The 15947-nt window shown below is 39.5% G+C and overlaps 1 protein-coding gene across 3 annotated transcripts in view; it reads left to right on the plus strand.

Annotated features, from left to right (window-relative positions):
- Positions 1-206: 206 nt before the first annotated feature.
- The window catches only part of GPSM2 (G protein signaling modulator 2), a 54822-nt gene continuing 39081 nt past the window's right edge, over positions 207-15947 (plus strand). Inside the window, exons 1-2 of one of the 3 annotated variants that reach the window (XM_003892304.4) lie at positions 207-451; positions 8820-9123. In XM_003892304.4, coding sequence (XP_003892353.1) covers positions 9068-9123 — 56 coding nt within the window. In that variant the 5' untranslated portion in view covers positions 207-451; positions 8820-9067. The remainder of the gene's footprint in view (positions 452-8819; positions 9124-15947) is intronic. The other 2 variants (XM_017945458.2, XM_009214329.4) reach the window with 2 other exon arrangements.

The following is a 15947-nucleotide window of genomic DNA, read 5'->3' on the forward strand; positions in this document are numbered from 1 at the left end:
CAATTTGAGAGTTGAGGACACGTGCCAGAGCAGAGGAGGACCAAGCTCCCAAGTCCCCTGTCACCTTGACACGCAGACGGGTCGCCAGGACTGCGAAGAGTGGGGCAACCAGCGCCCCGCCCCGCCCCGCTGCGCCGCCAGCCATTGGCCGGTCCGAAAGACGCGGGGCGTTGTCGGTTTGAATGGAGCGCCTGGAGCCGGGGCGCAGGCGCAGAGGGCGGCGTTGAGGCCGGCGGAGCGGCGGGACCCCTAGGTGGCGGAGGGACGCTCCGGGGAAGCGAGGGGCGCTACGAGCTCTTGCCCACGTGACCTGCCGGGGGCGGGAGCAGGGGGCGCGCCGGCCTTCCGCGGTGCCCCTGCCTGGGGGAGGGGCCGTGACCACCCGCCTGTCGCCCGAGGCGGTCGCCGCTGCACCTTCACCGCGTACCCGGGACCCGCCGGTCCGCGGGAGGTGAGCGCTACCGCGACGAGGGGTCTGAGGCGTTTGAAGGGCTCTCGGAGGGAGGTGACAGGGAGGGGTGCGTGTGCGTGCGTGTGGAGCTTCTGTGTCCAGAGGTCTGGGGGCGACGTCCTTTGTTTTGGGCGGAGGGCAGGCGGGGGATTTGCGGGACTTGTGGGCGCTGCGGGGACGAGGCGTCGATGCTCAAGAAACCAGAAACTCGGCTTGAGGAGTTGCTGCTTTTTTGTTGGAAAGTCTTAAAATAAGAGTAAAGCGTAAGAATCTCACTCCCGAGTCTTTTTTTTTTTTTTAAGGTAAAGATTTTGCTAGAGTCCAGCGACTTCTTACTATTCTGAGTGTGAGTAACAAATTGTGAGTTAAAGCCCGAATCCCCGTGGAATGCAATCCGAGGCTGATTGCAATCACTTGGAGTCGGGCGCTTCCTACCTAAACCAGGCAGTTTGTGGCAAATACCTGCGTTGACCGTGTTTAAATTAGTGAACTTTCGGGCACCCACTGGTCGATTTACCGTAGAAATTGGTAGTTGCTGCAAAAAGTGTGAGTAAACATAAAACGTTAAGAAAACCCTTTCTTGAAATCTATAGAATGCCTTCAAATAAAAAATGAAAAAAAAAATCTGAAATTTCCTTGTTTTAGTAGTAACCAATTAGAGCATTAACTCTGGTTAAAGAAAACGAGTAAGGATGGAAATTTTCTTTGCCTTGATGCATAATTTAACCGCACCGTAGAATTAAACGAAGTAGGTTCTTGGCTTTCCTTTCTGTCGGGTTTGCGTTGGAGCCTTCATGGGTTGTGTTGGAAGTTAACAGGACCAACTGAGCTGAGTTTTCAAGCTGCCACTTTAGAAGGGTGTTCCGAAGATTTCTGGCCTGATAATAGCCAGTGTGATTGCTTCTGATAAATACCACTTTTGCTTGGGTTCTCACTATTCAGGAGCAGCTTTAGTTGATTGTTTAGAAGTGAATAAACAACATTAAAAAGGGTAGATCACTGTTGGTTGACAAGGTGTGTGTAAGGAGAGGGGGGCCTTAGGGATCAGGGGTGGTCTAACACCTACTCCTCTTTACAACTACCATGAGTCGTTTTCGCAAGCTATCTCCCAGGCTATTATTTATAATTTAAGTATTGGAGCGGTTTCAAAGTAAAAAGTTGCCTGATGTTGTTATAGAGGCATGTTCCAAAATCCTCTCTGGCCAGATAAGCAGTTTAGTTGTATTTTCTTACGTTCTTAAATCAGATATTCGGTGTTACAGACATAGTTAATATAAATCTGAGACTTGGTTACTAGACTAATTAAAACAGTGATAGGCCGGGTGTGGTGGCTCAAGCCTGTAATCCCAGCACTTTGGGAGGCCGAGACGGGTGGATCACGAGGTCAGGAGATCGAGACCATCCTGGCTAACACGGTGAAACCCCGTCTCTACTAAAAAATACAAAAAACTAGCCGGGCGAGGTGGCGGGCGCTTGTAGTCCCAGCTACTTGGGAGGCTGAGGCAGGAGAATGGCGTGAACCCAGGAGGCGGAGCTTGCAGTGAGCTGAGATCCGGCCACTGCACTCCAGCCTAGGTGACAGAGCGAGACTCCGTCTCAAAAAATAAAAATAAAAAATAAATAAAAAATAAATAAAACAGTGATAAGATATAGTAGTTTTTAAAATGACCTTTTCATAAACATAAAATATTTCTAAGATCTATCTTAAAAATTTTGTAATTAGTTCTCTGGAATTTTAAAATTGAAAACGTGACATAGATTTAGGTTATTCTAAATTTGAATATATATTAAATCTGTCTATTTTATAATAACAGTTACTATTATTACTACAGCACTATGTTGAGTACTTTTGTTATGTATCAGAGCCAGGTGCTGGGTCAGGTGCTTTATAAATCATGTCTGTAATTATCACAGCACATTTTAGGTAAGTGTCATTATGCCCACACCAACTGAGAGTTTAGCATAAGATCATATAACTAATAAGTCACTGTGCTGAGATTTCAAATCATGGGCTGATCCCAAAGCACATACTGTATTTCTTCTGTGTGTCTGTTTAAATCTCTGCTGTGTCTCTGAATTCCATTTGTAGGGACAAGTTCTACTTTAAAGATGGCTTTAGGTGCTGTGTGTTGTAGCTTCGCAGAAATATTTCAGTCTTTCTGTTGGAACTATCTTGCTTCATTATCTTATAAATCATCTTATAAATCACATTATATTTTCAATATCCTCTTAATCATCTTTATACAAAACATAAGTGAAGAGTAAGACTTTTCTGAGTTTCTTACATAAATATGAATACAATCTTTCCTGTGGAAAAGAAATGTATTAAAGTCCGGTTTTCTCACTGTTACCGGATTCTTTGGCCTCATCATAATTCCTATCTTCTTCCCAGACAAGAAATGAAAGTTTGTTGGGCATCCCTTATGTGCAAAGCAATGTCTTTGGTATTGTGAGATGACAAGAGAATGCTTGCTATTCAGTAGTTGTTTCTGGTGTGTTTGTAGTATTTTTCTTTCCTCCCCATTCCTGCCTTACATGTTGCTGTTGGTTTATCTTCCTAGCAGAGATCCAACTTGGCTATTCCTTTCTGGGGAAAAAATACCAGCAAGGTTCCCCATTGTGTAAATAAAAGGCTGAGGCCGGGCGCGGTGGCTCATGCCTGTAATCCCAGCACCTTGGGAGGCTGAGGTGGGTGGATCACTAGCTCAGGAGTTTGACACCAGCCTGACTGACATGGTGGAATCCCATCTCTACTAAAAATACAATAATTAGCTCGTTGTGGTGGTGCACGCCTGTAATCCAAGCTACTCAGGAGGCTGAGGTAGGAGAATCGCTTGAACTCAGGAGGGGGAGGTTGCAGTGAGCCGAGTTCGCGCCACTGCACTCCAGCCTGGGTGACAGAGCCAGACTCCATCTCAAAAAAAAAAAAAAAAAAAAGGCTGAATATGAATATATGCTTCTGCCACATATTCAGAGTCCCTCACAATTTGTTAACTGTTCTAACTTCTCAGACTTCTCTTTCACTACTCTGAACACTATGTGCTTATCCTGGAACACATTCTGCGCATTTCTACCTCTCCCTTTTTCTTGAGTCGTTCTTTTCCCTTGACTGTAATGCCTTTCCTTCATTTGGCTAATAAGATCAAGCCATCCTTCAAGGTGCAGTACAAACTTCCTTGCTTCCAAAATTTTTCCCTGGTCCTTTTTAGTTAGAATTATTCTTCCCATATTATCTCAAAACATTATTGAATAGAAACATTTATTTTCCCACAGAATGTTGATAACTTTTGGGAAGAGAAGATAAAATCATGCTTAATATATTTTGCTATGGAGAATTCTAAACTCAAACTCTCTAGGGACCCTTTCTAAGCATTTATAATATTTCCGCATTTGGAATTTATTTCTGCTTAAAAATGTGTTTGGGTCGGGCACCGTGGCTCACGCCTGTAATCCCAGCACTTTGAGGGGCCCAGGTGGGCGGATCACTTGAGGCCAGGAGTCGAGACCAGCCTGCCCAACATGGCGAAACCCTGTCTCTACTAAAAATACAAAAATTAGCCAGGCATGGTGCTGGACACCTGTAATCCCAGCTATTCGGGAGGCTGAGGCAGGAGAATCACTTGAACCCAGGGGGTGAAGGTTGCAGTGAACCAAGATGTCACTGCTGCTCTCCAGCCTGGGCGACAGAGTGAGACTACATCTCTTTAAAAAAAAAAAAAAAAAATGCTTAGTGGAAAGGACCATTTCCTTTCTATTTCACTGTTGAGCTTTAAAATTATCATGTATATGTATTAGTTGATTGAAGCTGATGACCATCATTGGTAGTAATAAATGGCTATGTTTACCAAAAAGGTTTATATATAGTTCAGATGATCTAACCTGGAGGCAAGAAAAGTAAATTATATATTTATTGTCTGATGAACGTTACCAGTTTGTATAGATCCATGGATGGAAGAAACAGACCAAATAAACAAACAACAACAACAACAACAACAACAAAAAACAAAGAAACAGACCAAAAGTTATTGTCAGTTAAGTGCCAATCAGGATCAGATAGGTTAGACAAATTCAAAGAAGCACAAAATGTAACCTAGTTTGCAAACTTTTTACTGCCAATGGAGTAAAGCAGGGCTAGGATCTCTGATAAAGAGCTTTTCTTGTCTGCTCTGATTGCATACCTTGGACAGTGCCTGAAAGTCCACCTAGCTGTCTAAATGAAGTCTGTCTATTTTGACTTTCTAATTAGATAATTAAATGCGAGGCAGTTAGAGTTGTGTACTAGTTGATCTTTCTGTATGTTTCTGTCAACTCCTGGGATTTGGAAAAAATGATTGCCTTTTCTTTAGGGTTAGATGCTGTGATCTAGCAATTTTGTTAATTTTGCAGTTTTTGGAGCATTGCTTGGAAGATACTGTTAGGAAACAGATTTGTTCCTTGCAGATTGTTAGTTGTAAATAATAATGGAGGTTGGAGGTTGAACTTGATGACGTCTCAGTATCCTTACAAACCTATCATTTATTTTCCAATTCTTGGTCCTGTGGTTAATTTTTCTTATCCTAATGAACAAATTTGTAATTTAATATTTGTTGCAAATTTTACTAGTCTTACACTACATACACACGCATTGTATCTAGGAAGTAGATTTGTTAACTCCATGTAATGAGGAACATGAGTGAACATATTATTGCTAAATTGGCTACAGAGTTCTTGAAACATGAATCATGAATCAAGAATTGCTTGTTTGTTCAGTGAATTTTTTTTTTGTGAAGTGCTACCTAATTGTTATGGAGATTGTAATGTAAGAGGCACTTTTAAAGATATTCTTCCCTTGAGAATAGTAAGACTATATTATAAATTGCTCTTATTGAAATAGTGAATAGCATTCTGTCTTCTTGCTTATTTTGATAGTCTTAAAAATGGTTCTACATGCAGTTTTCATCAAGTAAAGTATTTTGCAACTTTATGTTCATTTACTTATTCGTTAATTTGTTAAACATGTAAATGCTATATGTTTCTTCTTAAGGAGTACGAAATTAACATTTTATAATGATTGCAAAATTTATTTAGAATTTCATTAAGAACTCATGGATGACAAAAATATTTTATTTTTTTAGAGACAGGATCTCACTCTGTGGCCCAGACTGGAATGCAGTGGTGCGATCATAGATTACTATAACCTCCAACTCCTGGGCTCAAACAGTCCTCCTGCCTCATCCTCCCAAGTAGCTGGGACTATAGACACAGTCCACCACACCTGGCTGATTTTTTAATTTTTTGTAGAAACAGGGTCTTATACATTGCCTGGGCTGGTCTTGAACTGCTGGTCTCAAGTGATCCTCCCACCTTGGTCTTCCAAAGCACTGGGATTACAGATGTGAGCTACCGGGCCTGGCTGAGAAAAATATTTACATTTAATATCAGTATCTGTGGGGAATTGGTTCCAGGACCCCCTGAGGATACCAAAATCCATGGATGCTCAAGTTGCTTATATAACATGGTATAGTATTTGCATATAACCTATACATATCTTTCCACAAACTTTCAATCCTCTCTAGATTACTTATGATACCTAATATGATGTAAATGCTATGTAAATAGTTGTTATACGGTAGTGTTTAGGGAATAATGCCAAGGAAAAAAGTCTATACGTGTTCAGTAGAGACACAACTATTCATTTTCTTTCCTGAATATTTTTGATACGCAGTTGGTTGAATCCGCTATGCAGAACCCACAGATCTAGAGGGCCTACTGTAATTTAATTTAATTCTCAGGTAAATTAATTCTAATACCTCTCTTTCTGCTCCATTTTATAAATAACAGCCCAAACCTCATAGTGGATAATGGGAGACAATTTCATTGCCAGTTTAGCTATTTGTGTAATCTGGATGCACTTTGGAGCTATTGCTATGAGTGTCCACACTAATTCCCTTTATTAATTTTTTTATTAAGGAAAAAAGAGGCACAATGGAATTCTGAACAAAAGAAAAAGAGATTTGATGTGTTGATAGCTGCTACCTTTTTGTTCTTTCTTAAAATACTGCTTCCTAGCCAATGCTGTGGCGTGCACCTGTAGTCCCAGCTACTTGGGAGGTTGAAGCGAGAGGATCACATGAGGTCAAGAGTTCCAGGCTGCAGTGTGCTATGATTGTGATGTGAATAGCCACTTTACTCCAGCCTGGGCAACATAGCAAGATCTCATCTCTAAAAAACAAAACAACAACAAAAGATAGAGCTTCCTTTTTTGGCCAAGAGAAGGGATCAGAGGAGTAATATTTTGTCTTTCTTGCATGCTAAACTTGTTATTAATATGAAAACCTCATTTCCTCTAGGAAACTTCGTCAGTATTCCCAAGGCTGTTTCTTTCTACCTTCCCTCCTCTCACCTTACTGCTCTGTTCCCTATTAACCTCTAGCTGTACTTAACTGACAGAGCAGTGAGTACTCATTAGAGTCTGGTTTATGTTATAACTGAAATACTTAAAAGGACGTTATATAGAAGCGGAATTGGACTTCATTGTATATGGCAGCAGAAGGAAGAAGTGGAACAAATGGGTAGAAATGGAAGGATTGCTCAAAGTATGGAACAGTTTTCTTATAGGAATATTCAAAATTAGGATTAGCTGCTTTATGACCTATGTAGGAATGCTATAGTAAAATAGTGGACTAACTGACCTCTAGGATTGTTTATAACACTGAGATGCCAGGACTTTATGATTGTTTATCTATGAATTTATCTCATATATACATATGTATATCCTTCTTTGTCTTTCTCAACTGTTATCTCAGAGGTTATAATTTGTATCTGATGTGCTGTAGCTCTCTCTAATGTATCAGTATGGATTCGTTTTTGTTTTAAAATTCTCAGGCTTTATCACTGAAGATTTTGCCTTTATTCCTCTATTTCTTTCTCACCCTCCTATTAGATATATTAGAGGGCTGCTCATTTTATTCTCCTTTTCTCTGAACTTCTCTGTATTATTTTTCGTCTGCTTATCATTCTCTCTTTAGCTGCTTAACTAGTACATTGAGGGTTTGTTGTTGTTTTGGTTGGGGGAGACAGAGTCTCGCTGCGTCGCCTGGACTGGAGTGCAATGGCATGATCTTGGCTCACTGGAACCTCCGGCTCCCGGGTTCAAGTGATTCTCATGCCTCAGCCTCCCAAGTAGCTGGGATTACCGTCGTGCATCGCCACACCTGGCTAATTTTTGTATTTTTAGTAGAGACAGGGTTTCACCATGTTGGCTAGGCTGGTCTTGAACTCCTGGCCTCAAGTGATCACCTGCCTCGGCCTCCCAAAGCACTGGGATTACAGGCATGAGCCGTTGCACCAGGCCTTAACTAGTACATTGAGTTGTTAATATCAGTGTTCATGGTAGTTTTTTGTTTCATTTTGTTTTGGGGCAGGGTCTTGCTCTGTCACCCAGGCTGGAGTGCAGTGGCGTGAATATTAATACTTTGAGTAACAGCAATCAAAAACCTATAATCAAAATGTCCATCAACAGCAGAATGAAAAATACATTTGGTATACAATGGAATATACATGCAAGTTGTAGCTATGCACAACAATTGAGAAAAATCTCAGAAACATAATGTTCAGCAAAATCATACAAAACTCAATTGTATCTTATTTAGGACTATACCGACATTTGTAGTAAAGTTGTAAAGACAAGCAAAGGAATAAGGAACAAAATTCAGTTTAGAAATCACCTTAAAGGGAAAAGGAAGGAGATGGGTTAGGTTGGAATACCCAGGAGACTTTAAAGGCAGTGGTAATGTTCTTATTTTAAACTGAATGGTGTTATATAAATATTTGTTGTGTCATTCTTTTTACCATATACATATTTCCCAAATTTCTTTTGTACCTACCCAATATTAATAAAAAGCATTTTAAAGACCTTAAAGAGTCTAAGTAGAATATATTTTGAAAGCAAATGAATCCAACTATAACCTAAGTATCAGTGTGATATCTTCTTTGAAGAAATAAATTTACTGAGTTTGGAGTTGACTATTTCAAATAATTATGGAATTTTCATTTGATTTGTTAGTAGTAGTTTTTAAAAGTGGCAATTTTGTTTTTAGATGCTAATATGATACCTACTGTTATTCTTTTTTGTTTATAGCAGAAAATATTACATAAAATTATTAAATTTCAAACATTTTAAAAATTAAAGTACAGTTCTCAAATCTCATCTATTCCCACCCCTATTTAGAAGCTCCATGATGACAGTTAAGCCCTGTGCTGTCTTCTGTAGTGATTGACATGACAGCAGTCTGTGGAGTTAGCTTGTGATTATGTACAGCTCAGGGTTACTATAGGTTATTCTTTGAAAATAGGACTTCAAGCAAAGCATCTTGTATTCCTTTTGCAGAAATGTTGCTGAAGTGCTGCTGAAAGGGCCAGAGATGCAAGGATTTGGGACACATTTTGAACCTTTAAGCTGTCTGACATTGACCTCCTTTCGTTATTAATAAAGAAGAAGCAGGAGCTTAGGATGTATTAACACCAACTCATTAATATACTAACCGGACAATGTTCTACAAATAATTCTACACTGTAAAGGACTGGATTGGCACAAAATAAAATAATTTCATTTTATTCAGCTTATAATATGACTTGATGGAGGAAAATTTGATAAGCATGAGGGAAGACCATTCTTTTCATGTTCGTTACAGGTAAGACTATTGCTGTCTTAATGGATGACCTTTAATCCTTATTTTAAAATGTTTTTAACTCTGATGACCATTTCAAGTTTCAGATGAAAATACTCAAATATACCAGCCATAGTATTGTCTGTAGACAATATTTTCTTTTTGTTGTAAGTTTTTATGTCCTTTCTATAGAAAAATGGAAGTAGAGACCAATTGTGTACTATGGTTTGTTTAATGTTCCCTGGAAGAGTTTATGAATAATTTCTTTATAATTTGTAACTTTTTATATAATGCAAATATGTAAATGAAATATGTTTGAAAATCTTTGAGGCCAAAAGATGGATTTTTTAAAAATATGGTCAGCTGAAGGACCTAACCTTTGCATTGTAATTTAATGGTGATCTTTTAGAAATGAACTTTTTATTTTTGATTTATTTTTATTTTTTGTAGTGTATTGTTTTGATTCCCTTCTCATTTCCTTTTTTGTATTTTTTTATTTTATTAATTTTACTTTTTAACTTCTATATTATTAGAGATGGGAGTCTCACTATATTGCCCAGGCAAGTCTCAAACTCCTGGGCTCAAGCAGTCCTCCTGCCTCAGCCTCCAGAGTAGCAGGAACTGCAGGTGTGTGCCACTGCACCTGGCTTTTTGTTTTATCTTTAAAGGAAATTTTATTTCACTACCATTATTACTATTTTAAATATTTACCTAATCCACATTAATGTAAATACATTATTATTAAAATACAAATAAGCACTGCTCAAAAGAAATATCACTTTTAAGCTTAATGTCTAGTGACATTTTGTGTTGTTTTGCTGATTTAATACATAAGACCACAGTTTTACATGAAGTAGTGGTAATCCCTAATTTACTTCAGAAAGCAAGTCAGGCTGAGGAAAGGCACCCACATTCTCTCACAAGCTTCACGGGCCCTAGGGAAATGGCCTGGCTCCTCTAGGACCTACAGTGTTCCCTTGGATGCCCAAATGGACTGTCTACATTCCAGGTAAAAGGTTGCAGATTGTAGGGACCAGTGTTCCCACCTTTGTTCTGCATCCACAAGTATCTTTCACAAATACAGCACACTCCCTTTGGCTATACCTTATATATAATATGTTATGCAAATGTATGTGTATTGGGGGGGATGCTTCCCACTGATCTAGATCAGGATCCAAATCAGACATACACATCAGGAAAGGAGTGAAGCAAGCCAGGAAGTAAGTGATAGCTGGGCAGAATGAAGGTATAGAGTGGGCAGGTCTTCCTGATTTTTCAGGAGAGCACAGGAAATCTGAAAATCTGAAGTGTTTGTTTGTTTGTTTGTTTTGAAACAGCCTCACTCTGATGCCCAGGCTCGAGTGCAGTGGCATGAGTTTGGCTCACTGTAACCTCTGCCTCCCAGGTTAAAGCGATTCTCTTGTCTCAGCTTCCCGAGCAGCTGGGATTATAGGTGTGTGTCACCATGCCCAGCTAATTTTTTGTATGTTTAGTAGATACAGCGTTTTGCCATATTGGCCAGGCTGGTCTTGAACTCCTGGCCTCAAGTGATTTGCCTGCCTCGGCCTCCCAAAATGCTGGGATTACAAGCATGAGCCACCAAGCCCGGCCGGAAATGTAAATCTTTAATATGCTGTCTCCAAATTCTGAAATGTTGGCAGCTAATGCAAATTTTTTTTTTTTAATGTGGGTTGAACATTTTAAGGAGGAGAAAAAGCCCTGTAACAGACGCAACTCTCTAAAAAACCACACAGACAGGTGGGGGAGGTAGAGCTCGAGGTTTTGAGAAAGCTCCTCTCTAGGACGTAACATACACTTACCCTGGGACTCCGAGGCTGTAACCCTTCTGCACCTCGAGGTCCAGAACACCAAGTGTGAAGTCTCCATCTCCTGACCTTGCCCACCTCATTGCCCTCCATACCTCCTCATCACACCCTCCATTCCCCAAACCCCATAGGTTCCTCTGCCTCCCAGACTTTGGCCCTTATTCCTTGGATGGCCTAGAATGCCACTACCTGTCATCCTCCCAGGCACTGCCTGTTGCAAGCCAGGGTGCCATTCTCATTCCTCACTCCTGGAGGGTTGCATACAGACCTTCCTATTGCATCCTTCTAGATGGGCTGCTTAGGTCAGTGTCACCCACAGACACCATGCACCCAGTGACAGTCTGTGAGAGCATGCGGCCCACCCCCATCCATGTGTGGAGCTCAGCCTTCGTAAATGAGCATTTTGAAGGAATGGGTATTAAATAAAACCAGAATAGGTGGGTACTTTGTAAACATGATAACCAATAGCCAGTTTAATATTTAGTGATAAAATATTAATGACATCTCTATTGCAATTAGGAACAAAACAAAACTATCTGCACTATGATTATTAACATTTATTCTGGAAGTTCTGGTAATTGCACTAAATGATAAATGCAAAATGCAAACTTAAATATTATAATCATTTAGTAAGGTGATTAGAGAATATGTTCTTTTTTTTTTTTTTTTTTTTTTTTTTTGAGATGGAGTATCGCTCTGTCCCACAGGCTGTAGTTCAGTGGTGTGCAATCTTGGCTCACTGCAACCTCTGCCTCTCAGGTTCAAGCAATTCTCCTGCCTCAGCCTCCTGAGTAGCTGGGACTACAGGCATGCACTGCCACGCCCGGCTAATTTTTGTATTTTTAGTAGAGATAGGGTTTGCCATGTTGGCCAGGCTGGTCTCGAACTCCTCATCTCAGGTGATCCACCTGCCTCGGCCTCCCAAAGTGCTGGGATTACAGGCATGAGTCACCGCACCTGGCTTTTTTTTTTTTTTTTTTTTTTAACCCCTTGAGACAGAGTCTTGTTCTGTTTCCCAGACTGGAGTGCAGTGGCATGATCACAGCTCACTGCAGCCTCAACCTCTCAGGCTTAAGCAATCCTCACACCTCAGCTTCCTGAGTAGCTGGGACTACAGCCGTGCCTGGCTAATTTTTAAAATCTTTGTGGAGATGCGACCTCACTGTGTTGCCTAGGCTAGTCTCGAACTCCTGGGCTCAAGAAATCCACCTACCTCGGCCTCCTAAAGTGCTTGAATTACAGGAATGAGCTGCCGTGCCCAGCTGGTAATAGATTCTTTATCAAAACTGTTACAAGTTAATTATTAGATAAACATCAGAATATTGTAGCAATTAATAGAATTCAAAATCTCAGAAGGAAGGTGTATCAAATTTTTTATGTCTTAACATATTTAGGAAATAGGAGATTTATTATCCTGTTGAGTAAATGGTTCATATTAGGAAGGTTCATGCCAAGGAAGTTAACATAGGTAAGATGAGGACATTTCTATTAAAAAAGAGTTTCAAGTAAAATAAAATGGAAGACATTTAAGATATAATTAAGATGAGATTTTAATATATGAAATGCTCTCATCCTACCTGTTACATAAACTTCCAGAAACCTGGGAATTATCTACTTTTTTCCTTTCTCATTCTGTATCCAGCATGAAGTATTGCTGGTTTCATCTCCTAAATGTTTCTCAGATTCATCTACTCATGTGCGTCCTTCCAGTTGTATGAAATGCTTGTTCCCTGGTGCCGTAAAGAAATATCACTTGAACATAAATGTATTTAGTAAGGCTATTTTTACTTCCTGCAGAAAGGGTACACTCGCCAGCAGTTTTGCCACGAGAGTACACTGAACAAAGGAGACAGGGTCATTTATAACCTGACGCATCCACCCTACTGCTGTGTCCGGTTTCCATTGGCTGGAACGGGACCTCACATTCTGTATTTGTCCCGAGTGGCTAGCAACTTAGAACTTTTTAAAAGAGACAAAGGTAGAGGGCAACAAAGGAAGGAGGAAGTAACTTGTGGAATGTTGAGAAAGGTAAAAACACTTTTAAAGAAGGAAGAGGAACAGGTTATGACCTAATGCTTGCTTGGACCAGTATAAGCATGCTAGGGCAAATACTTAGGCTAAATTGTGGGAGCTAAGAACATAAAGTACATTGATTTCCTTATCGTGGCTAGCAGATATTTAAGAATGTTAGCACAGGTCTTTGAATAAATTTTGCTTCTAAGAGAAGTTACTATTTATTCCTAATTAGATGGGGAGGAAAGTCTTTGAAGAGGAACCTCTACTTTACTTTTTACACCACCATAGCTCAATTGAGATCCTCAGGATCTTCCTTCCAGACACCCTCCATTCTTCACTTCTTGGAACCCATCATTTTGATTTGTCACGTAGTGGGCTCAGTCTCAAAACAGAGAGCTAACCGTGCAACCTCTCTGCTCAAAACCTAGGGTGGCTTCTTGTCACCGAGCCAAGCTGAACATAGAACACAAGATCTTCCATTATCTGGCTTCTGCCTATTCCTTGGACCTTACTTCCTGCCATTCTTTAACTTGCACTTTGAGCTCTGGTTTCCTACATGTCGTGCTGTTTTATGTCTCAGTGTCTTTGCTCATACTATACCCTGTGTTGAATTCCCTTCCCACTTTCTTTGTTTAGCTAATTCTACTCAATATCTAAGATACAGCTCAGAGATTATCTCCTCCTGGAAACCATTTCTAAGCTCCATAGTTAGGCTCTGTGGCCTCCATGTGATTATATTACAATCTGTGCATTTTTATTAGCACCACCAACTATATTAAAATTAAATGAATCTGTTTTTATGGTGCTGTCTTCCCCCTCACCTCTCCCTTTGAGCATTAGCTCCTCAGCTATGGTCGCTCCTCAGCAGCCATGATAATTAGCATGTTCTCTGGCACATATTGAACTTCAGTGGAATATGAACATAATAAGATGTTTGTCTTGCTGAATGTTTTGAATAGTATTGTGCTTTCTAATATGGTAAGAGCAGTAGATAAGGAGGAATGGCTTGTACCTCTACCTGTTGGAAGATCTTAGAATTGTCTTTTTTTCCATGATACAGTTTAGATCAAACATGGTTGCACATTGCTATAGGACTTCACCAAGGGAAACTTAAAAATCGGTACTGTCTGTAATAGGACTATACCAAACAAATCCCTGACTTTATCAGTGCTCTACAACCAGCATTCTGTATATTGATTGGATTGTCGTATAATTGGGGGTAATGATTTGAACTCTTTATGTTAGGCCATAGGCTAGTATAAGTTATTCTTCTGCTCTAGTGAATACTTATGAAATGTTTTATCCATCTGGTTCTTCCATTGTGGAGGTCCTCATCTATCCCTGGAGGAGCTTCTGTGGCACAATGAATTTGTAATTTTGAAATGGAATGTTTCTTGGGACACTAAGTCACCTCCTAAGGGGACATCAGAATGCTTTAATGAAATATTTTGCATCTATTTCAGAAGGTGGAGACTGATAGCAAAGTACAGTTTATTTCTAAGTTAAAAAAATTACATGGTTGATTTTTAGGAATTATTAAATTTTTATGTGTGATAATGGTATTGTGATTATATTTTTTGAAAAAGATTAATCTTTTAAAGATATATACTAAGGTATTTACAAATGAAATCATATGCTTTCCAGAATGTACTTCAGACTGATCTGGGGTTGGAAGAGTAACAATGGGAGTAGGAATGAATAAATAATATTTTGATTGTATATGTGTAATTGTTGAAATTGAAAGATGGATACATTGGGTTCATTACACTAGTTTCTCTGGTTTTGTGTTTCTTTGGGAAATGTCATTTATGCTTCTTACTGTGAATAATAAACATTTCAATACTTTAATATTGTAAAAGTTAGATTATTGCACGTAAGTTGTGAAGGAATACAGATATGGTGTTGAATTCTTTAATTTTGTTAGCTCAATGTAGTTGTTAATAATGTGCTTTCTTGAATAGTTTAAGTTAACATGGAGTGATGCAAAGACCACTGGATTTGGAGACAAAGACAAATTTTCTTATCTCAGCTTTGCCATCCCATGACCTTAAGCAAGTCATTTAACCTGTCTCAGCATCAGTTTCTCCTTCTGTAGCAATGCCTATCTTAGAAGGTTATTTTTATTTTATTTGAGAAGGTTATATTTATTTTATTTTATTGGAGTGCTCACTGCACCCTCTGCCTCCTAGGCTCAAACTATCTTCCCACCTCAGCCTCCCAAATAGCTGGGACTATAGGCTCATGCCACCACAGCCAGCTAATTTTTTTTTTTTTTTGGTAGAGATGGGGTTTCGCCGTGTTGCCCAGGCTGGTCTTGCACTCCTGGGCTCAAGCAATCCACCCCGCTTAGCCTCCCAAAGTGCTGGGATTACAGGTATGAGCCACTGCACCCCGCCTCAGAGGGTTATTTTGAGAATTAAGTTTGATAAAGGTTAAAATCACTTTTAAGACTAAATTACCTTATGAAGTTTTATTTTTAATCATTTTCTTCCTTCTTATTCTATATTATTAATCATCTAACCATACAAAATGTAAATCAATATAATTGAGCACTTTTCCTTTTACGAAATAAATGAGAAGAGCTAGATATATGTGGTAAATTGAATGGGTGAAAACTGTTTATTGGGGCTAGGACTGGTGATGGAAAAGGTTCATGCCCAATTAGAATACAGAGAAGGTAGAGCTAGAGTCTATGAAAGAAGATTCCACAAGCACAGAAATGGAAAGCATAATAGAGAAAATGGAGAGTACTCTTGTTTTGGCTCTTAAGTCCTGAATCCCATCATTTATTCTTAAATAGTATGTAAGCTCCTTGAAGCAAGAGTCAAATCTGGACAAAATTGATGTTATTAAGTCTTCTAGAAACTTTGTATGTGGGATATATTTTAATGGAGGGGTATTTTCTTGGTTTTTCTTCTATATCTGGGTATGTTCTGTGTTTTCAACCCAACTGGTAAACAAAGGAGGTAATTCTATTCTCTCATAGAGACAGAGAGAATATGAAAT

Source organism: Papio anubis, chromosome 1, assembly GCF_008728515.1.
Source record: "Papio anubis isolate 15944 chromosome 1, Panubis1.0, whole genome shotgun sequence".
Lineage (NCBI taxonomy): Eukaryota > Metazoa > Chordata > Mammalia > Primates > Cercopithecidae > Papio > Papio anubis.